Source organism: Zeugodacus cucurbitae, chromosome 6 (genome assembly GCF_028554725.1).
Source record: "Zeugodacus cucurbitae isolate PBARC_wt_2022May chromosome 6, idZeuCucr1.2, whole genome shotgun sequence".
Lineage (NCBI taxonomy): Eukaryota > Metazoa > Arthropoda > Insecta > Diptera > Tephritidae > Zeugodacus > Zeugodacus cucurbitae.
The window spans coordinates 53,979,992-54,003,382 of NC_071671.1; the positions used below are offsets into that span (position 1 = coordinate 53,979,992).

Genomic DNA, 23,391 nt, shown 5'->3' on the forward strand with positions numbered 1-23,391 from the left:
AAAAAAACTAGTTAGGGGCGGGGCCACACCCACTTCCCCAAAAAAATTACATCGAAGTATGCCTCTTCATAGTGCGACCCTTCATACCAAATTTTATTTCCATAGCTTTATTTATGGCACTTTAAGTGTTTTCGGTTTTCGCCATTTTGTAGGCGTGGCAGTGGTCCGATTTTGCGCTTCCTATGGTGCCAAGAAATACGTCTTCCAATTTTCATCAAGATATCTCAATTTTTACTCAAGTTACAGCTTGCACAGACGGACGGACGGACGGACGGACAGACAGACATCCGGATTTGAACTTTTCTCTTCACCCTGATCTTTTTTATATATATAACCCTATATCTAACTCGTTTAGTTTTGGGTGTTACAAACAACCGTTATGTGAACAAAACTATAATACTCTCGTAGCAACTTTGTTGTGAGGGTATAAAAATAAAAAAAACAACAGTTATATTAGTTGGCTTGCAATTCTTTTTACTGCTATTTTTTTGTAATACTTTTTCGCTTTCATATTGCATTTGTTGTTGTTGTTGTTCTCTTTTATTTCACTTTTTTTTAGTTTTCGTACTAAAGAAGTAAATGATTGAACGCTGAATGCTGATGAAATGCTCATGCGAAACTGATTGCTAAATGCAACAAACACACGCCTCTATATACTATACATATTTACAACTATGTATGTATATATGTACATACATATGTATGTATGTATGTTGGTAGTTATTTTTGTTGCATGCAACCTGCATTACAGCACACATAATTATTGTTGCATTATAATAGCTATCAATGAATAGTGGCAGGCAATGAAAAAAAACTAATCATAGAAAAATGTTGCACTTCTTTCGGTTAATGCGCTCAAGCCATTCGTCATACGTCACTCTTCAGTGACTTGCCACACACAACATACATACCATATCATGGTCATGGTCACTGCCAATGTGAGACTAGTTTTTTTTGTTATACAGGGTGTGTGGCGGTTTTTTTTTTGTAATCAAATTTGGTGTTTTAAACTGATTTAACCTCAAATTTTATATATAATGCATTCTTTTGAAAAATAATTATCAGATTAAATATGAATATTCTTGGAACTACTCTCGTTGAAAGCGAAAGATAAGCAGATGTGTTGAACAAATGACGAAATAAGTGATGAAAGAGTGTTTACAATTTTTCTGAAGACTTTTATAAGAAATTCCAACGAGGGTTTATTAAGCATACTATAAGGTCTAGATCTCGCAAAGGCTGTGCATTCCAAACAGAAATGTTGGTGAAGATTCTATCTCATCATCTATCAAGCAACTTCTGCAGCTAGCTAGCATCCGGTAAAATGTTTAGTTTGACCGCGTGAGTTTCGATGGCACAATGGCCAGTTAGAACTCCTATGACTTGAGAGAGCTTGAACTAACTGAGTGCATGGAGTTCCCTTGACCTCATGCCATCTAATCATTGCTCAAAAAAGCTTTTAAACCATTTAAATAGGACCCATGGACTGTATTTCCATTTGTGAATCGGTGGTAAATCGCTTTGGACACACTTAGGACAACTTCAAGCTAAAACTTTGTCTTCTTCGTATTGGCGCAACGGCGGACTGACAATCAGGAAGAACGTTTCCTGTTGAATTGACCATGAATGATAAGCTACTCTCCTGCGGCCAAAGTCTTAAGTCAAATCTGAAGGAAATTCTCGCTCGGAAGCGACTAGCTTTAGCCAGAACTATCACATCGATAGTTACTCGCCAGATGCTCCATAAACTTGGTTGAGTTGGTGGCAATGATGAAATGGGAAATTCGCATCAAGAGAAGCTTGTAAAAATCGACCGTCCTATTGGCTAATAATGACGAGGTCATCAGTTTTACTGCCCAGACTACGGCCGAAACTCCGATCGTTCCTCTGCCAAGAAAAAACTCATCGGATATTTTATTAGTCCTACAAAGTCTGCTCCATTTGTAAGTTCTCTGCATTTGTCGGCTAACATCAGCTGTTGACCAGTTCAGTGCTATTTCGAGAGGCCAACGTGCTTATTTCTGAGGTAAATATCATCACCGGACGATATTTAAAGCTAATGCAATGGTAAGAAGTACATATATTCTCAGTAAACTATTTGATCGAGGAGCATTTATGTAATCATCATTGTATATATTTATGAATGTCGTGCGTATTTAAATTTGAGACCGAACCGAATCTTTTCGGAAGTGAAATTCTACGCCATAACAAACACTCTCTTCACGTTCACACACCCTGTAAAAGTATGTAGTATTCGAGTAGCACAATCAGAACAATCTAAATGATGTACATAATATGCTTTTTAATGTGTATATATGTAATTGCATTAATACACAGAATCAAAAATGAAACTGAAAATTCGAATTCTAATTTGTCAAACTGCAATGTGATTCGCTGCAAGCCGCTGCTTGGCGCGGCAATTCGATACGTTGGTTCTCGTTCACTGGTCGCGCCAGGCATTGCAATTGGAATGGAATCATTAGAAAAGCATAATACACTTGTATGGGCGAAAGGGAATTCTTCGGAACGTTGCTTGGGTGTAACAACAAGTTCCGATTACAAGTCGTTGTCGCGCTTAGGATTGAGCGGTGGCAAGTTGAATGGAAGGCCACGTAGTATGATTTGCGATTGAGAATGTGAGTTTTTTATATGTAATTATTTGTGTGTGTGTGTATTATATATGTATGTGTCTAGTTATTGGTTAGTGCAGCTGATCAATCGCTCAGCTATGCCATGCATGTTATTGCTTTTGAGTTATTTTTTTATTGTTTTAGCACATTTGTAATATTTTTTACATTTTGATTAATTAATTTTTGTTGCTTTAATTTTTTTTCTTTTTAATATTTTTTTTAATTTTTTACTTTTTCAATATTTTTTTTAATCTTTTATTTTTTTTATATTCTTTTTTGCTTTATTTTACTGCATTCGGCGTATTGATTTTGGTTTACTGTTACATATTTTTCTATTTACCAGCGCGTTATTTAATTTACAATCAACACATTGGTTGTTATTATTTGTGCAATTGTATAATTTCGCACAAAAACAGTTTTACAAAAGTTACTGTTATTTTAACTGCGTTCATGTGGGTTCTAATCTAATACAGGGAACTATGTATATATACAAATATTTTTTTTTTGATTATTATTAATTTTTCATTATCTTCTAGTTATTACAATTCAAAATACCGTTATTATTATTTTACATAAATATTTTTTTTGCATAAATTGTTTTGCGGGCGTTTTTAAAACGATTTTTTTTGCTTTAATTTCAAGTTGTGCGTCACGACTATCTTATTCTTGTAACCCTATCGCATGTCCAATGGCACTGCCATTAACACGTTATGTCAACTACTGAATTTGTAACGGTTGAAAGTATAATCACTAAGCCATGCCATTTTCTTAAACACTTGCAGCGCTCAAGTATTGATCAAACAGCTTTTCGGCTAACTTACAAACAATAAAATAAAGAAGAAATGCTTTTATGGTATGCATAAGATTGTGATAGATAGAAATAACTGTAGAAATACATTACATACATACACACAGTTATACAAACATATATATGTCTAAAATTTATTTTTTTGTTCTAAAACCATTTTTTTTATATAGTAGTGGGTATATATTACTATTCTTGGGTTAAAATTTACACTATTTGGTCGAAAAGTGATAAGTACGGCAAATTTACCGAAAATCCATATTTTGAGCAGACTAGTACAGTGTGCGACCGAAAAATGTTGTAGAGTAATTTTAGTGATTATGCTTATTGGAAGCTTGTTGGTATTATTTATAAGAATATTAACGGTTACAAATGTCGATGAGCCTCAGCCGCACTTTTCTTAAAAAATTATTAAATTAAATTAAAAAAGAAAAGTAAAATTTCCCGCAAATGTCGAGAATCCGGCTCAAAAAGTGACATTTTCAGTTGAGAATAAGTTTAAGATGCAAACAGATCTCTACAAATATTTTGTTGGGTTAATGTTGACACAAATGTCCAAGATCGATTTAAAAAAATTGATTTCATCGACCAGTTCTTTACCCTAGAGACATCTATTGGAAAACGGCGGAAGCAATTTTGTAGACTTAATATAATCAAATTAGAAATAATTTTTCGATTTTCTAAGACCATAATTTTTCCAAAATAATTCATAACCCCAAAAAAAAGTTAAGTATGGTCTCAGGAATGGTGAGATAGAGAACAACATATAATAAGGTTAATTTGTAAATACAATTAGAATTTTTTAATTTATTTAACCAGCTTCGCATCGAATTCTAGTTCTTTTGCCGATGCCTTCGATTAGCGAATAGCACGATTCCTCGACGTCTTATTAGCTGAAAGGTCACAAAAATTTATTCAACCAAGTACTGCCAATTCATCAAAGTTATTTTGAGAATATTTTTAACATTACAACAACGACTAGATATTATTGGAAAAATTATATAACATTTCATCTGGCTATTTCTAAACGAGTTTTCACATAATGCAAAGAAAAAATAATTTAAAAAAATAAGATTTTCCTCCGAGAAACCATTGTATATGTATATGATGGCTGGTAAGGATGGGTTTATGAGAAGATATCGAGTAGTTTTTATCGTTATTGACAGAGTATAAATAATCTTAACTTCGACAGTTTTCTCAATAATTTAGTTTTTTAGAATGAAAATGGCGTATTATAGGATGGTGTTGTAGTCCGATTTTCCTTACTTCATGCCATGTTAGAGAGATGATGGATATTTCTCCAAAATAAAATTTTTTGACGCCCAGTGTACTCAAATGATGGACTACTTGCTGTATTCAATACAATAATTAGAGTATTGATAAATATTGTGTTTATTATTAGAAAATAATAATATTTGCATACAAACTTACATACATATATAACTAACAATTTGAGTATGAAGGCATGAAATTATTGTGTACTCACCAAGATCCGAAAAAATTGGATCAGAAAGAAAGTCCATGTCCATAGAATCGTTGTAGGGGTGTTTTGTGTTGCCTTTGAAGCATCCTTCTGTCTTCTGCGTTGTACTAAAAATACTGAAAGTCAAATTATAAAATATAAAATTAATTTTGAATAGGTTTTTCTGGCAATGGAGTTGTCATTATATGATATTATGTATTATATTAGAAACTATCCGCTAATGAGGTTTTTATACTCGTGGTATATGTCATAATTTAGAATTGATAGATATGGAGTTCGAGATATCAGAAAATGTAGAACATCTAGTAAAATTCGCTCGATGAAAAGCTTCATTCCTTAACTACCGATAGATCGTCTGGAGAGTATCATGAGGCTAAAGCCAGTAAGGAAGATATCATGCAATAAATAAAGTGTCTCAAATATTTTCAGAGGTTCAATAGATCATGATCTCACACTTAGCAACTACTCGTTAAGCAATATATACCTCAGTTATACCAATAATATTCCCTCCGTATCTCTCTGAACCTTCATAAGCAGCATATAATAAATTCCGTCCTTCCTCTAGATTTTATCGTGTGTGTGATTTTCAATACAATATTTTTTATTACAAAATTCAAAAGTCTCACAATTATACTGTGGAATATTGCACGTGAACGAAACATTCCCTAGTTAATCACAAACAATGAATTTTTCGCAGAACTGTTGCCATATGAAAAATTAGCGAAAAATTGAAATAAACATACTCGCAAACAATTAATGATTGCTTATCAGGAAATTATGTGAAAATTCCGTACATACATATGGACATGGAAATAAACACCCATTTACTTTTCAAATGATACTTTAATTGTATTTGCTTTTCCGATTCGTTATTGCTTCGCAATAAATATTAAGCAAACAAGTGAAAATAGTTTGTTTGTTTGAGAAGGTCTGCCTATGTCAAGAGCTATGTTTTTTACTAACCGTCAAAGTCCAGTAAAACCGGTTAAGCCTTAACTGCACTTAGCTTACAGTTCCATTATAGATTAGTCCTTATATGATATAAACCGAGTACAGATACTTTCAAGATAACAACATTTTCCAAATATTCAGGAGCTCTGGTAATATAATGTCATCATCATTTAAGGGGCTGTACCTTATTCGATAATTTACACTTTCAAAAATATCCTGTGAAAGCGGTAAGATCGTATCTTGAATAGTTTTTGAATGGTTTTAAGCGCGTTTTCAAAATTTCAAAATTGCTGACATCTTAACTCAACGATACATTGATCGATCGACTTCAAATTTAAACTGAGTATTCCTGAATATATTTACTATACAATGACCTACGATCTTTTTGATTGGTTGAAAATTGTCAATTGTCAATTTGACATTTAAACAAGTAAGGAAGGGCTAAGTTCGGGTGTAACCGAACATTTTATACTCTCGCAATTTATTTATTTAATTTTATTAATATTATATAATACACAATTTGACCCACATATTCGTCCGATATATGGTTCAAAGTCCATTGAAAGTTGAAAACCCTAATGTTAGGATAGAAGCACCGAGGTCCTCATGTTCGATATATGGGGCCTTGAAAACCTATGGTCCGATTTCGACGATTTTTAGAATGGGGTTGCCACACTATAAACATAGTATTTGTGCAAAGTTCTGCACCGATATCTTCACTAGTGCTTACTTTATATATTGTAAAGTAAACGATTCAGATCGTCTTCGAAGTTCTGGTATATAGGAAGTAGGCGTAGTTGTGAAGCGATTTGGCCTATTTTCACAACATATCATTGGGATGTAAGGAAACTATTACAAACCAAGTTTCATTGAAATTGGTCGAGTAGTTCCTGAGATATTGATTTTGACCCATAAGTGGGCGACGCCACGCCCATTTTTCATTTAGTAAAAAAAATCTGAGTGCAGCATGCATCTGTCATTTCTTATGTGAAATTTAGTGTTTCTGACGTTTTTCGTTAGTGAGTAATTTTCAACCCTTTTAGTAATTTTCAACCCAACCTTTGTATGGGAGGTGGGCGTGGTTATTATCCGATTTCTTTCATTTTTGGACTGTATTAAGAAGTGGCTAAAAAACGACTGCAGAAAGTTTGGTTTATATAGTTCTATTGGTTCGCGAGATATGTACAAAAAATCTATTTGGGGGCGGTGTCACGCCCACTTCACCAAAAAAATTACATCCAAATATGCCCCTTCATAGTGCGATCCTTTATACCAAATTTTATTTCCATAGTGGCGTGGCAGTGGTCCGATTCTGCCCATCTTCGAACTTAACCTTCTTATGGTGCCAAGGAACACGTGTTCCAAGTTTCATTAAGATATCTCAATTTTTACTCAAGTTACAGCTTGCGCTTGACGGACAGACGGACGGACAGACAGACAACCGGATTTGAACTTTACTCGTCACCCTGATCACTTTGGTATATATAACCTTATATCTAACTCGTTTAGTTTTAGGACTTACAAACAACCGTTATGTGGACAAAACTATAACACTCTCTTAGCAACTTTTGTTGCGAGAGTATAAAAGATACAATTTTTTTACCTAAATAAGCAAATTTTTTTTTTCAGAACTTCGCCATTTTGTAAATTTTCGATATTTTTCACAAATCGTGGGTCATTGTATAGGAAATATATTTAAATTTAATACTCTTTTTGAATTTTTTTGTTTCAGCTGTTCATTCGGGCGGAATCATGTCAGTAGTTTGGGAATTTTTTTTTGCACCTCCGTAGACAGCATATAGCTCCGTTATTTTTCATTATTTTTGCAAAGACAATTTTTTTGAATGGTAGCTGAAAATATACCTTATTATGTGCAAAAAACTTCGAAACAATCGATCGTGTACTTTCTTTTAAAAGAAATCATGAAAATCGCTTAAATTTTCATGGGTTACACTGGTATAGCCACTTAAAATAATATCCTCTACAAATAAATCGAAAATAAACCCCAACACAGAGTCGATCATTATATTCTATTTTTCTAGTAAGATACACATTGGTCAGTAAATTTTTCTCGAATGGTATGAACCATTTAATACCATAAAGAAACCTGCAAAATCTAAGTTCCATTTCAGACATCAGATAGACAATTATAAAACAGTATAATTTATAATACAAAACACCTTTTAAAATATATAACCATTAAATAGGTTAAAATTTGGTGTTTGCCTAGAATATACTTGTAATTCTTTCTAGACAACATTAGAACAAAATTTGGGAGCAGACAAACCGCAGTGATTGAAATGTGAAAATAAAAAAGAACTGAAATCCCCCCCAATCCGAACATAACCAATTTTAAGTAGAAAGTATGTAATACTACCAAGAATTAATAAATCATAATTCTTTTTGTAAGTGAAAGTGTTTTCGCCGATGACGTTGTTCGCGCGTTAATGTCATCTATGTGATTGTCACACCCCCGTCTTCATAGTATGGCTAAGAAACATACTATAGTTGCTGTATGTCTCTAAGGACAAATGATTTAATGAGAAGTAATGCAAAGTTTTACATAAATTCAACTCAAAGATATTCAAAATGAGGGTTGTACCAAAAGGATTCGCAATCAGTTATAAATAGAGTTAAATTATTAGTGATTTTATGAACATAGAAATTACTTCCTCTGAAACGTCTAAGTCCGATTGATATCTGGGGAAAATCAACTTCGTTTTTTGTAATTGAAAAACTCGGTTTAATAGAAATGAAGCCAGAAAATCATTATTTTTCTATAACGCCATCATCTTCTCGAGTTAATCTTTAAATATTTTCATGGGTCAAAGGTGTTTTCAACAATAAAAGTCAGGCTCTCCAAAATTATTATCTATCAGTTTCAGTTCAGAGCAGTTTTGATCAAGGAACATTAAGTTCCACCGATACTCTTCTGAATAAACAAACAAATTCGGGTTCGGGCAACTTGGGAACCACCTTCATATTCTACATACGAAGTTACCCACAAAACAAGTAAATCATATCTAAGTGAGTGTAGGAAAATATGTCCAGAAGACGTTTTGATTGATGACAAGTGACACAGAGTGTGATGAGCGTTGGCTGAGCAGCGCGTACACGAATGCTAAGCAAAAGATAGACTCGAAAGTGAATGCGATCACAAAAACTTGTAATAATTTATTTATATAAAAAGCATAATTATATATTTTTGTATATGTAAAGTGATGTAGAGTTGGAAACGGGAGTGAGAAAAAACAGTTATACATATGTATGTAGAAGCTGACAACAAAGTATTCTTGATATCGCACGAGGTATAATGAACTCTTCGTTAAATCCAAGACCTCCAAGAGTATGTGAAAAAGTTGAGTTCCTGAGTTCCAAAAGCAGCATTTTTTATACAACTTGAAATACCGAGTTTAGTAAAGTATTTAGAACCAAATAAAATCCTAAATCAAAGCTTGACTATGCCACATAACGGTTAAAGACAGCCCTTTATCTGCCATTTTATTTTATTTAATGGCTCTGCTCTAGTAACTAGGCACTGATCTGGTCTCCAAACTAAATTCCAAACTTTTCCACTTGTTTAGACAAAATTTTCATTAGACATGCCCACTGTACCCCGTTTATGTCGCACTGTGATTTAGCGCTGATTTTCACTACAACGACAACAAAGCATTATGGGCAATCTTCGTCGTCAATCTGCGCTAAGTCAACAACAATTGTTGGTCGACGTTGTCATTGTTGTCTTCATACGTTGTATCTGCAATATGAGACCAATTTTAAGCAGCTTCCTAGTATACTCATACGACTGAGTCTGAACACTGAACATTGTCTCGCTAAGAATATGCGGTTCGGCCTATAATTGAATTAGCGCTTAGATAATAAATATACATTTCTATATGTGTGTGTGTGGATTTAAGTAAGTTTATACGGCGTATAAATATGGGGGCATGACCACTTGGAGATTGAGATTAATGTATGGATGTATAAATATTTACACGTGTGTGTGTTGTGAGCGCGCATTTTGTTGTAATTTAAATTAATTCGTGCAAGTAAGTTAATAGTACTCGATTACAACACGATTTAATTCAATCTGTGACAAAAATCAATGTTGGTGTTGGTGAATACTACAATGCGGCTGCGCATGAAGTTGGGGAAATTTACGAAATTTTTCGAACATATTTTGGAAAATTGTTGATATTTGTCGAACTTGTTTGGTTGATATTTTTTCGATTTTTTTTTTTCAAAATAAGCTTTTTTGAGTTTTTTTGCGGATGAAGTTTTCGAAATGTTTCGAACTTTTTTTCGAAAAATTTCGAAAATTTATGAGCTTCAATTATTTCAATATTTACCTTTTTTCGTATTTTTTTTTGCGTATAAAGTTTTTCGAACTTTTTTTTTTTAAGTTTCGAAAATTTTCGAACTTTTTTTGGAAAAACTTCGAACTTTATTTATATTAACCGTTTTTGTATTGGTTTTAATGCGCATGAAGTTTTCGAAAATTTTCGAACTTTTTTCGGAAAAATTTTGAACTTTATTTATATATTTAAATATTTAGCTTTTTCCAATTTTTTTGCTTTCAATATTTTTGAAACACTTACAAACACTGTTTGCCTAAATCAGTTGCATATTTTCTGTGTCAACAGTTATTTATAACAGTTTCAAATCTAATCACACTAGTGTTTTTTTGCAAGCATCGCACTGAAATTAATATTTTCAACTGCTTTCAAAACCTGTTGGTTAGTTGTTGTAGTTGTAGTTATATATATTTGCTGTTTGAAATGTAGACTAGTCAGATAACACATAATTGTTGCTGTAAATATGTTAAATTTAAAAAAAAAAAAAATTTGTCGTTACCACATTTCTCTGTTTTATTTACCTTATTGGATTTGGTTTCACATTTCTTCGCAACAAATAATAATTAAATTCTACTGAATATCAACACTTTTGCACTTTCGAAATGCGTTCAAAAATAACTCAAAACTTGTTGTGGAATTTTCTACATTTCAGCAACGCAAATTCACTCGTAAATTCTCGCGTTTGTATCTCTTAAATGTGCGCTATTTATACACAAACTTGTTTATCTATTAATTTATTTATCCTTTTGTCAGCACATTTATTGGTTGCTTGCCGTCATCAAGTCAACACAATGCATTTACCGCGCCGCTGACTCGTTTGTCGCTTGTCAAAAAATGTCAAATAACTAGTGACAGCGTTACGCGTTGCAAATACTCGTACTAGATACGTACTCTTTCGTACTCACATGTAGTATATTTACATTATCATTAGGCGCAAATCGTCAGCAATAATCTCGTAGCAAAGTAACGCGTTCGAGCTTGTAAGTCTCTAGCTCTATACTGAACCACTACTAGCAAGCGCGTTTGTCTTCAAGCCGCGCTTTGTGTGTCGCGATCAGTTATCTCTCGCCACAATACACCAACAACGACAATTGTTGATCTACGAGTATTTGCCAACTGTCTTTTCAGCATTTTTCTGCTTCTTCTTCGGCAAAAAAAAATCATAGTTATTCACACTCCAGGTTTGGCTCTCCTGTGCCTAGTTGGTGATCACACTGATCACCACTCTAATAAAACTATTTGATACACTACTCTGAGAGCGCGTTGATCGCGCTTAAAAGCCGTTTGTAACGCATATCGTATAATATTGGTGAGAGTGATTAATGGTGGCTGTTGGGGATCGCACCAAAACAGTAAACAAAACAAAAAAAGTCGAAAGGCTTTGCTTTCGAAAATTCTTAAGCTATAAAACAGACATCGAAATGGGCGTATAAAATTACAACTGTAATAAATATTGAAAGTTGTACGCGCATGTGTGTGTGTGTGTAAAAACAGAAAATTGCTTCCATGTCCATTTAAACTCTTCCAGTGACTGTTGTCGCTTTGACTTTTGTTTTGTTTGTTTAATTTGTATTGGCTTCTATTTAACATAATGATGTTAAAAAATCAGCTAATTATAAACACTGTCATGCGCTTTTCATTTATGCGCCTAATAATAATATTAATTTTGTTTCTGAGGGTGTATGTTCGCGTCTGTGCTTCAATTTTGGTTGTGGCTTTTGATGTCAACCGACAAGTCGTGGGTTCACTAACTTTAGAATCGTCCTACATACATGACAGACGGATTTTCATGAGAGGCTTAATCTTTACCTACCGGCACGACAAGATTGACAGATCCACCGAATAGAGTTCAAGGAGAAGCAATTCAATATCCAACTTGGTGGATGTGTTGGCTGATACTGAGTTACTATGGGATGACCATTCTTTTTTCCAAATCTTGAGATTTCCATAAATGTAATCAATTTGATGATAATATCTGCGATTTTTGGAAAATTTCGCAAGAAGAAAATTAAATCCTATGAACAGAAGGACTTTCTATTTACCGTTAATAGGATCTAGGTTCATAATTTAGACAAAATCTGCCTTTGTATCTCATTCTTTAAGCAACCTATCATGATTTTACAAGAAAGCTATGCATCAATAGATCCAGTATTCAGTAGATAGCCACACTGTAGTTAATATCATTCTCATAAAGACGAGCTTAGATTCCACCAAAATAAACAATTATTTACACAAGTTGTTCATTCCAAAAAATCAGATGTGTTCAAAAAATAACGGAAATTTTCGTTTTTCTGAAAAAAAACTATTTATTAATTCATCTACATAAATGTCGCCTTTAAAATAGTCTCCATTCGGTATTTTGCACTTATCCCAGCCCTTCTGCCAATCGTCGCAACACTCCTCAAACTCGATTTCAGGGTTGGACTTGACTCTTTCAGCAATTTCTCGAAGGCTTGTAAAAAGTTGTCGCATTAAGGTTCTCTTAATTTGATGTCTACCTAATATGGAAGCTGGAGCTTCTTTACAGTATTGTTTTTGTGCTAGAATTCACGAACAAGCAACGAAGTGCGAGATTTTAACAAATGAAAAACGCCAAGCTCATAAAATACTTCTAATTTTAGCGGCTGCTGCAGACTTAGTAAGCAATGAATACAGCTGGAAATTTTATCATATTTAATTAGGACTCTCCAAATCCATGAAATTTGAATTTTTTCAATTCCCGTCATTTTTTGAACACACCATGCCTAATTAGTAAAGCCTTTTGTTTTCAGTGGAAATTTTCTATTGTTGAGTCATGGAAGATGGTAAATTTCCCTTCTCAAGACAGTTGCATGGTCCAGAGTTGTTATCACTATTTACAATGCCTCACCATTGCATTGTAAGAGTTACTCATGGCACTCGAAATAATTATTGGATTCTTCGTTATAAAATTCTATTATCTCTCGTCACATTATTATTATATTTACGGGACTAAAACTAAGTTGGTTTTATACTCAGATAAAATAAAGCATTCTTCAATCATGCCATTCAAGCAATGTTAGAAATCTTCATCTTTCAATTACTTTTCTTTTAACATATTAGGTCTACAACTTTGCTTCCGCCGTTTTTTGTAAATTTAAGGCTTTTTTTCAAAAGCAAAATTTCCCGCAAATGTCGATAATTCGACTCAAAAAGTTATATTTTCAGTTGAGAATAAGTTTGGAATACAAACAGATCTCTACAAAATTAATGTTGACACAAATGTCCAAGATCGATATCAAACGATTTAATCGACCAGTGCTTGACCCTAAAGACATCTATTGGAAAACGACGGAAGCAAGTTTCTCCTTTGAGGGTTTGAATGGCATAATTCTTTTATAGACAACGACTGATGGCGGTAATCTAGTATATCAGAAAATGTTAGTGAGACGAATCTTTGAGATCTGGTAATATCACCAAGTGGTTTGAGGAGCCAAGTATTTACTTTAATTGAAAAATCAGATGAACTATTCGTAGATACTGCAATTAGAAAAACCAAATGCAGGCCGTGTTTAAGACTAAGGAACGAGTAAATGAAGGAAATTGTGAAAAGGCAGTGCCGGGACTAAAATAATAGCTATTCCAAAAAATAGAATAGGTTTGCAACAGTTTTTAATGAATAGAAAAAAATTACAAGCCTTTCAAGAATATTTCATCATAGGCTACGTATATTTCTGGCAATTCATGCTATTGGGCCATCTGCTCAACAAACCAACTAGCAATAAGCTGTCATTTGAGTTAGCTGAGAACTTACTGTTATTTGAGTTTAGAACTTGACCGAACTGCTGAAATTCCAAGCCCACGTAGTTAATTTACACCAACACTTTAAAAAAGAGTTATATATAGATGTTGTATGTATGTGTTTGCAAACACCATAAATATGTAAAAATCGAACGTGTTTCTTTCAAAATCTTAACTACAAACAAACGTCGAACAAAAGTTATAGCCTAACCATATCCGTGTCTATGCGTTAAAGAGAGGCTTCACGTACGTGCCTGTGTTTTAACCGGCGGAATTTGCGGACTATTTTGGAACTTGTTGTTTGGTGATATTTCACTTTTTATATGGAATCCCAATACAATTTGCTTTTGTTTTTAGTTATTAATGTTTTTTTTTTATTTTACTAATTTTGCTTTTGTTTTGTTTTTGTCGCTCACCAGCTCTCAGCCGCGTTATACACGCGCATGCGGTGCTCTCGTGTTGGCCGACAACTCGATTGGATGATTTTAGATTTTTGCTCAGTGCCACAGATCCAGTGTTTTAACTATTTATTTGTTTGATTATTTAGTATTGTTTTCGTTGTTGTTTTTGTTTTTTTGCAACAGTTAATAGTTGTTGCTATTATTGCAGTTATTTTGTGAGATGTGGCTTCAGTTGTGGCTGATCGCCTTTAGGAAGGCTCGTGATGGGGGTTTTTCTATGTTGCTTGACTGCTAGTCGATCAGGTCGTTTGCTGTTGTTGCTGCTGTTGTTGTGAGATGTTGCTTCTACGAAGCTATCCAACCGGTTACTTGTTTATACTGTTTTATTTTTATTTTTTTACAATTTGTTTTTGCTGAAATTTCTATATTTACGAGGGCGTGTCGAATATGAAATGAAATTGCTAATCACGTTACAAATAAACCGTTATAATATTGAATTTGGACTTTGGCACAAACAAGTAATATTTTGCACTGGGTGACCCAAGATGTGGAACAAAAATAGAAGCAGAGAATGAGCAAGACCTACACTCCGTTGGAAAGATCAGGTAGAAACCGACTTGATTTCTCTTGGTATTGACAATTGTCGCCAAAGATTAAGAGGAGGAAATGAATGACGCGCTCTTATAGATTCGGCTATAATCCCATAACTGGTGCCTTGGCCAAATGTATGCTTATCAAATCACCTCGGTGGGAATTTCATTTACCAAATATCTGCAGATTAAGACGAATATCAAAGTACTCCCCAATGTAAATGAAGAGGGATGAATTTATTTAAAAACTCATTTAACTGTAAATGCCTTATTGCAAGACCCCATTAAATTTTCCGTTTTTCCGTTATTTTGTTTTTATAAGGGTCCTATCAATGCCAATAAAAACGTAAAATACTTTTTAAATGAGCTGAATTACAAAATGACCTACAAGTTCGATGTATGGTCGCACCGGTCCGAGGAAAGGACTGTTAATGATTTTTAGAAGCCTTTCAAATGGAATATTTAGGAAAAGACTGCGTCAAAGATAAGTTGGCACCTAGGTCAGCACACTGGAACTCAAATATTTCATCTCCGGCTATCCCTTTTATATTTACTTTTGAGTTGTGGCAGCTTCTGGGCAAAACATATCAACTGTTTGGAACCTTTAAGAACTTCGTCATACACTTGACAGTTTTTAGTTTTAGTTCACTCACTCGAGTCAATTTTACGATTTTTTGGTCCTTAATCCCATTTCGTCTCCAAGCAACCCTCGTATTTTGTCACCACTTTTGTTATTGTCATATTACTGCCATTCGATTTGGTGCGTTGGTGACACGTTTGCAACCCAAGCAACAAGCAACCAAACAGCCAGTCAACCCATCATGGGCCGCCTGCCAGTCAGTCAGTTAATCGGTGAGCACGTTTGTCCCTCTTTCAATCCACCTGTTTAACTACATCCACACATGTGTAAAAACGAAGGTATATACTCGTTTATATAAAAAATGTTGCCGACCTGCTTCTCAGCTTGTTGTTGTTTGTCAATTTGTATTCGCGAATACATACATATATAGATGTATGTAAGATGGTACCATAAAGTCTTTCTTGTGATGCCAAAGTGGCCACCTAGCGTTCAAGATGTTGGAAGACTACAAGTGTATAACAACAATATTTACATATATTTATATGTATTTATGCTTGTATGTAATTCATTTAGTGTTTTACGTAGATAATCCACGTTCGAGTTGTGCTGTAGCATCACTTCACGTCAAACAGCGGCGCAGGTGTTCCGGGTTGGTGGGTTTGAGGGGGCTACGCTTTGGGTAGGTAGGTCGCCAAGTCTTAGTCAAGTTGCTGATGACTTTGCAGATTTTTTGTTATTGTTTTTTTTTTCACTTAAAATATTTGTTGTTCTTATTAAATAGCAGAAATATCAGATATTTTTAGATAAAACAGAAAAAAAAAATAATAAAACAAAAGCAAAAAACAATGGTAAATTGAAATGAAGAAGCAACAAGAATGAAAACACGATAACAATATTAATTTACAATAACAGCAAAAATGGCGGAAAACTTGTATTGTATGCAAATAAAAGCCAACATTATGTGTAGATTAAAGCGGCGAAAGAAACAAAAATAAAATAATAAAAATAAGATAAATAAATATAATAAAATAATCAGAGATCGAGTTGGTGATTGGTGTGTTTGCCATAGCACGATCTTAGAAGTGTTATAGCAACAACAGCAACGTCATATATAACTAATACTGACGGTTTGAGGCCAATTTTTTCTGCTTTAAGTTGTTGTGAAATAGTTGTGGAAATGTTTTCGTCATATTTAGACCAAATTTAATCTGGATTCTTAAATAATTTATTTAATGTTGTTCAAAAATAAACCTCTTTTTGAATCAATAAAAGCTTTTGTCAATGTTCTATAGAATTCCTATTGATCCCGGTAGGAATCTACAACTTCGATTGTTTCCTAGAAGGACATTTGAGTTTTGTGTATAGGAAAATTTCATTGAAAGCTCGATCTGGCAATAAAATTGTTTCAGTAAATAAATCTTGTTTGTATTTTCTTTACATTTTTCTCTTTTGCAACCTCTACTGAAATGTGTCTTTTGCAAAAAAAAAAATCTTTTGGTACGAGTCCGTTGAATAACAGTTATATAATATATTCAAAACTTCAACTATATGGTGTTTGGCCGATCTCTGAGAGATCTTGAAATCACATTAGATCCAACTCTGCGACTGTCGGTTTTATGGTACCGAATCTAACCGGTATTTTACCGGGCCAGGGCTGTTTTTTGGACGATCTAACCCTATTGGTAAGTCGCAAGTTGCCGATCTTAAGATCCTCTACTAGATCTCTAATTATAAAATAAAAATCCTATTTCCTAAAAATCCTTCACTTTTTTCGTGTTTTCCTTGCGCCTCTTAATTGAAGTTCTTTAAGCAAAAGATGTAAATCTTTGGGTACAAGTCAGTCGACAACGAACTTCATATTCAAAACTTCAACCAAACTGTGCTTAACTCATCTCTAAGAGATATTGATTCTCTACTGAATCCCTAAGCCTAAAACAACAATTTTCGAACACTGTTGCCGTCACTTCTTCTATGCTCACTTTGCGACCTCAAAACCCTTGTTGTAAAAAATGCAGGTCTTATGGAAAGAATCTGTCGTCTATGATCTCAGTAATATGCAAAGTTCAAATTAAAATCAAATAAAATAAAAGCGACGAGATCTTGAAAGATTCTACTAGATCTCTAATGTTAGAACCATGTCAAAATATACATAAGATAAACTTCTCTTGATCTTAAGGTCTTTTCCGGAAACTTTTGTATGTGATTGGCGTTGCAACCGTTTAGCCGGTTAAGGCCGAATCGGCGATAGTGCGCCACTTCTCTCGCTTCTTCGCAGTTCGGCGCCAGTTGGAGATCCCAAGTGTAACCAGGTCGCTCTCCACCTGGTCCCTCCAACGGAGTGGAGGCCTTCCCCTTCCTCGGCTTCCTCCGGCGGATACTGCATCGAACACTTTCAGGACTGGAGTGTTTTCGTCCATTCGGACAACATGATCTAGCCAGCGTAGCCGCTGTCTTTTTATTCGCTGTTGCCAATGTTCTGAGGACCATAAATCTTGCGCAAAATTTTCCTCCATAAAACTCCCAGTGTCGTCTCATCCGATGTTGACATCGTCCAATCTTCTGCACCATAAAGCAGGACGGGAATGATAAGCGACTTGTAGAGTTTGATTTTGGTTCGTCGAGAGAGGACTTTACTGTTCAATTGCCTACTCAGTCCAAAGTAGTACCTGTTGGCAAGAGTGTTTCTGCGCTGGATTTCGAGGCTGACATTGTTCGTGTTGTTGATGCTGGTTCCCAGATATAAGAAACTATCTACTACTTCAAAGTTATGGCTGTCAACAGTGACGGGGGAGCCAAGACGCGAGTTCGCTGACTGTTTGTTTGATGACAGTAGATATTTCGTCTTGTCCTCATTCACCTCCAGACCCATTCGCTTCGCTTCCTTATCCAGGCGGGAAAAAGCAGAACTAACGGTGCGGTTGTTGCTTCCGATGATATGAATATCATCGGCGTACGCCAGGAGCTGTACACTCTTGTAGAAGATTGTACCTTCTCTATTTAGCTCTTATAATTTTTTATAAAACTATAATAATTAAACTTTTAGGGACTCTAAAACTCTTATACTTGGTGAAATAGACTTCCCAAAGCACTATAACAACATTATTAAGGGTTCTGCAACGGTACTTCCATAGAAAAGACCAATTTCAGAACTCAAATCGAATTTTCCGAATATCAAGCAGTATAACTTTTCTCCGGCAAAAAGTATTTCAACTCAAAACTTAGTTCGCGAACTCTGTCTGATCATAGCCTTAGTCCGTGGAACACACCAACATACTATTTGCTTGCGACAGCAATTGACTACATTGCTCGTACAATAATAATGTTAATGACGAGAATTTCGATTACAATAATAATATTATGCGGCTGTAAATAACATCTATTGATATATCTGTAGTTAAATTATAGACAACAATAGTACCAACAAGCGGACGGACAATCACCAACAATGGCGGCGATTTTTTTGTTGATCTCATATCCATCCATTTGTTGCTGTGTTGTGTGGGTAAAATGTTGGCGGCAAAGCAAAAAAAGTGGACAAATAACCGTGACACTCAGCTCTACAGTTATCGCATCATGTTGTTGGTTAGTATTTATCTGAAATACTATATATAAATTCTATGTGTGTGATTGTTTTAATTTATAGTTTTTCAATTGAATACTTGAAATTCCGTGAATTTGATTTAATTTATTATTTCTTTTGGTAAGCGTTAATATGTGGAGAATCTGCTATTTAAATGTTGTTTGAAGTGTTTATATCCTAAAGTACTCATTGTATTCCTATGTTTATAGATCTTGCTATTTAATATCAAATTTTCCGCTTGAATGCGCAACGCTTGTTTTGATTCTATCAAAAATTAATTAATTATACTTTATCAGTATGTCCTTTAATCATATTAATACAAATATGTAAGTCCGTCTTCGAAAATATTCGATGTTCTCAGTACTTCCTATAGCTCGATAAGACAATATTTCACATCTTAAAGAATGTAGGGTCCCTCTATTTAGCGGCTGTAGGGCTTTATTCCCGACTGCAATTTCAATTTTTTCTCGAACTAAAATGTAAAATCTCATCTTATGGTTAAGAAGACGACATTACAGACAATCCAAAAAGGTATTTTTTATTTCTAGTCTAGTCTCTCTTCTAAAGATATTTTAGAACAATTTTTGAGCTTTTATTGCTGTTAATTAACAATAATGAAGACTTAAGCAATGTGGTCCAAAGCTCGACCGGAAATTAAGTCGGACTTTTACCGGTTTCGGAGACACAATTGTTGCTTGATCGGTCAATATGACTTAATATCTTGCACTAAAGCATGGACAACGATCATATAAGACTGCCTTTGATGGGTTCATCGAATGATTATCCAAAATATTATTAGATCTGGTAGCTTTTTATGTATTACTTGCTTTTATTAGCGACAATGTGGAAAGCGGTGCCCCGACTGTGGTGGGGTTTACGTAACCTGAACGGAGCCGATGGAGACAGTATTACTGAAAATAATTGCTACAACAACAACAAAAACAATACTTCCTTCTTTGGAGAAGGCCTTTCATTTTTTTCTGAGATCCCTTTTTAAGAGTTCTTACTACTTTCAAATACTTTCCAGAAAATAGGAAGGCTTTACTCTTATTGTGATGTTCATAAAGTGTAAATCGAGAGGAGAGCTAGTTATTGAAAAACGCTTACGATCTGTACTCATATTCCGCTACAAATATGGCTAAGGAACGTGAAGTCAGCAGTATTCACCAAAACTGTTCCTTTTAAACTTTAACAAAAACAACATTCGATAACATGATATAGAAAGTGAACCCCATTTTATCTAGCAAAGGAGTGTTATTATGTTTGATTTGGTTTATCGAAAAACTAAGTCAAAAATTAAATTGAAACCATTTTGACTTTAAATACATTCTTTTAAAATCCGGAAACCCGCATTTCGAAAATTCGTCACAAAAAATAATTTGTCTGACTGTAACATTGAACTGTAAATTGTGTGATTGATAAAAAAATAATATTGAACCATAAAAACATATTTATTAAACTGCCAGCAAAACAACAAAAACAAGTTGTGTTAAAAAAAATCCAAAGATATCCGCAAGTCTGCATAAAAATCAGCGCACAATGGGCTATAAACAGACGAAAATTGCTTTGTAATTGTAAATATTTTGATATTTTATGCAAATACAGTAGAACTTCCATAACTCGAACTACTAAAAATCGAATTATCTTTAACTCGAGCACTTGAATTGGCAATAGAAATCTAATTTCATACAAATTACCTTCCGTAACTCGAAAGTTTCTCTTAACTCAAAGTATTTTTGTGGATAATGGTGACTCGAGTTAGGGAAGTTCGACTGTATACTTGTATTCTTGTTAATTAGTAAATACTAAACATCAAATCAAGTTCACCGCTTATTAATCACCTTTTCTATGGAATTTCCACGCCTATCCGCAACAGAAATTACACGTATCCACAATGAAATCCAGCAGTCGATAAACACATTTTCTGGTTTGCTTGAAATTTCTATAAAATTACGCAGCTTTTGTGCATTTTTATTGAAACAGTTTCCACAATATTTTCAATTATTACGATTTTACGCGCAATTTCGCTTATCAACAACGTCTGGCCGTTAACACATACATACATATGTTTGTTTGTTTGTAGCGCGATAGTAAATATGAAAATATTTGCAGATTTGTTTGTGTGTGTGTGTATCCAAAACAAAGGCGCATGTGTAAGTTATTTGCGCGGTGTGGACGGTACAGAACCAGTCTGTTGCGAATATTTAACAAATAAATAAAATTGAAAAAAAAGTTCACAAAAATTACAACAAAAAAGTTGCGAAATTCGCCAAACCGTTTTTACGCACAATCCAATTGAGCGCCGATACGCAAATTTCGCTCGTTTCGACTTTGCAGTTATCTACTTAGTACGCCAGCGCATATACACACAACAACAACAGCACTTTTTTCCGTCAGCTGCTGACTTAGTACAAGTACAAGTATGAAATCATGACAAAACACAAAAATCACACACTCGCGACTACGCTGCAACTACATATACAATGCAACAACAACAATACAAATAACAATTATTAACAACAACAATAATAAAAGTCACACAATCAACACGAGCGCGGGGGGTGTGTGGTACGGCATGCGTTGACGACGACGAGACGACGGATATGGCTGGAGCTCAGAAGAAAGAAAGAAATCCGTGAAAAACACACAAAAATTCCATCCAATATAAATTCGATTTACGCGATCCGCGATCAGCGTCTACTACTGTTGTTCGTTTATAAAAGCTCCGCTCTGACTGTCTTTGAAATTGTGTTGGACTTAACCGCTGAGCGTTATAAACTACGCGCCGAGTACGACGTTTGATGATCAGAGTTCAGCTAGACGTGAGAGCGACGTACCGTAGCCGAATGCTGTGGCGAGTATATCCAAAGCGGTCAGCGTATTGTCAGTAACTAACTGTTTAAATGCGGTTCAACAGAAAGTTGAGTTGGTGCCATAGTTACTACTACTATTGAGGCTGAAGCTGGGCGAAGCGACCAAGATAAACAAGTGCTGAACGAGCGCAACTCAAACGCAGACATCATCTCAGTTAGGTTACACACTCACACACCTAACTGAGTGACGATATTAAGTCCGATACGCTCTTACAGTAGAGTCAGTAAGAGCGTATCCAGCGCTTAGCGCAAACTTCAATGAACGACTACAAGCTGAGTGCCGCTGAGTGCAAGCCTCAACTGCACACCACCCGCTAGTGGTCAGCAGAATCAGTAGGCAACGTAAACAACTGCGTCATAAATGGTATCCACAAGCTGTAGCTTACCTTATTCATTTCACATAAAATCATAACCATCTTAGTCCACAAACTCAGCTCAGAGCACTAGCTTTTGATATATCACTCTCTCCAGTGTAACTCACATCAGTCTGAGCTTCGTACCGCACTCGGTTTTGTTAGCGTAGCTGATTTGCATTTAAATGAAGTTCATGAGAACATTTCGGTTTACACATGGCTGCTTTGCGCACTCGTGTAATAACTGCCGACATGCTGACAGCCGATTTTTTACAATAGTTGGGTCAACTACTACACCAACTAATACTACGACATACATGCCAGGGCATATCCACCCCCATTATTAAAATGTTGAAATTAATCTGATAAACAATTTAACTGATTATCGCTTCATTGAAGTTGTTTGCACGTTGAGGAGTGGCGCACACTGTCACCAAACGTATAGAGCGCTTTCCATGTCTACAATTTGTCTACACATGCGTGTTGTAGAGTCAAGTCGACTTGATCTTTATATGAAATTACAGCTTGGGAATGTTTTTGTGCTCGATTTGACGACGAGACATTTAACGCAGTTAATTGAATTTAAAAGGCGAGCTCGGATTAAAGCTGTAAGCGCCGGTTTGTTGTTGCGGAGTTTGAGTGATTATGTGCAATAAATGATATTTTCTTAATATTTATGTGTATATAGGGTGCTTTTTAGAGGTGTAGAACTATTATTTCAAATTAAATGCTTGGAATGACCAATCGGGTTAATTACAGTTTTAGGAAGTCTATGTCCAACTGCTTCTCTTTGGAGACCATTCTGTCGGATCAATTTTGCATCCTTTTTCTTACCCTGCTTGTAGCTTTGTTATGATAATATAAATTGTCCAGGAAGACGTTTTTCCACCAAAAGTAGTCCGATGGAAAACTAATTTTGAGAAATTTGGTCGAGTGAAGTCTTTGTATGTAATTGGCGTAGATTCGATTATAGCCGAATCGATAATAGCGCGCCATTCTTCTCTTTCCCTCGCAATTCGGAGCCAGTTGGC

The 23,391-nt window shown here is 34.8% G+C and overlaps 1 protein-coding gene across 2 annotated transcripts in view; it reads right to left on the reverse strand.

The window, feature by feature from the left end:
- The window catches only part of LOC105212575 (uncharacterized), a 36,302-nt gene extending 14,043 nt beyond the window's left edge, over positions 1-22,259 (reverse strand). Inside the window, exons 1-2 of one of the 2 annotated variants that reach the window (XM_011184622.3) lie at positions 20,976-22,259; positions 4,922-5,034 (exon numbers count right to left, since the gene is read on the reverse strand). In XM_011184622.3, the coding sequence (XP_011182924.2) occupies positions 4,922-4,964 (43 nt within the window). In that variant the 5' untranslated portion in view covers positions 4,965-5,034; positions 20,976-22,259. Of the gene's footprint in view, positions 1-4,921; positions 5,035-10,745; positions 11,088-20,975 lie in introns of those variants that run through there. The other variant, XM_054235078.1, reaches the window with a different exon arrangement.
- Between the last annotated feature and the right edge of the window lie 1,132 nt (positions 22,260-23,391).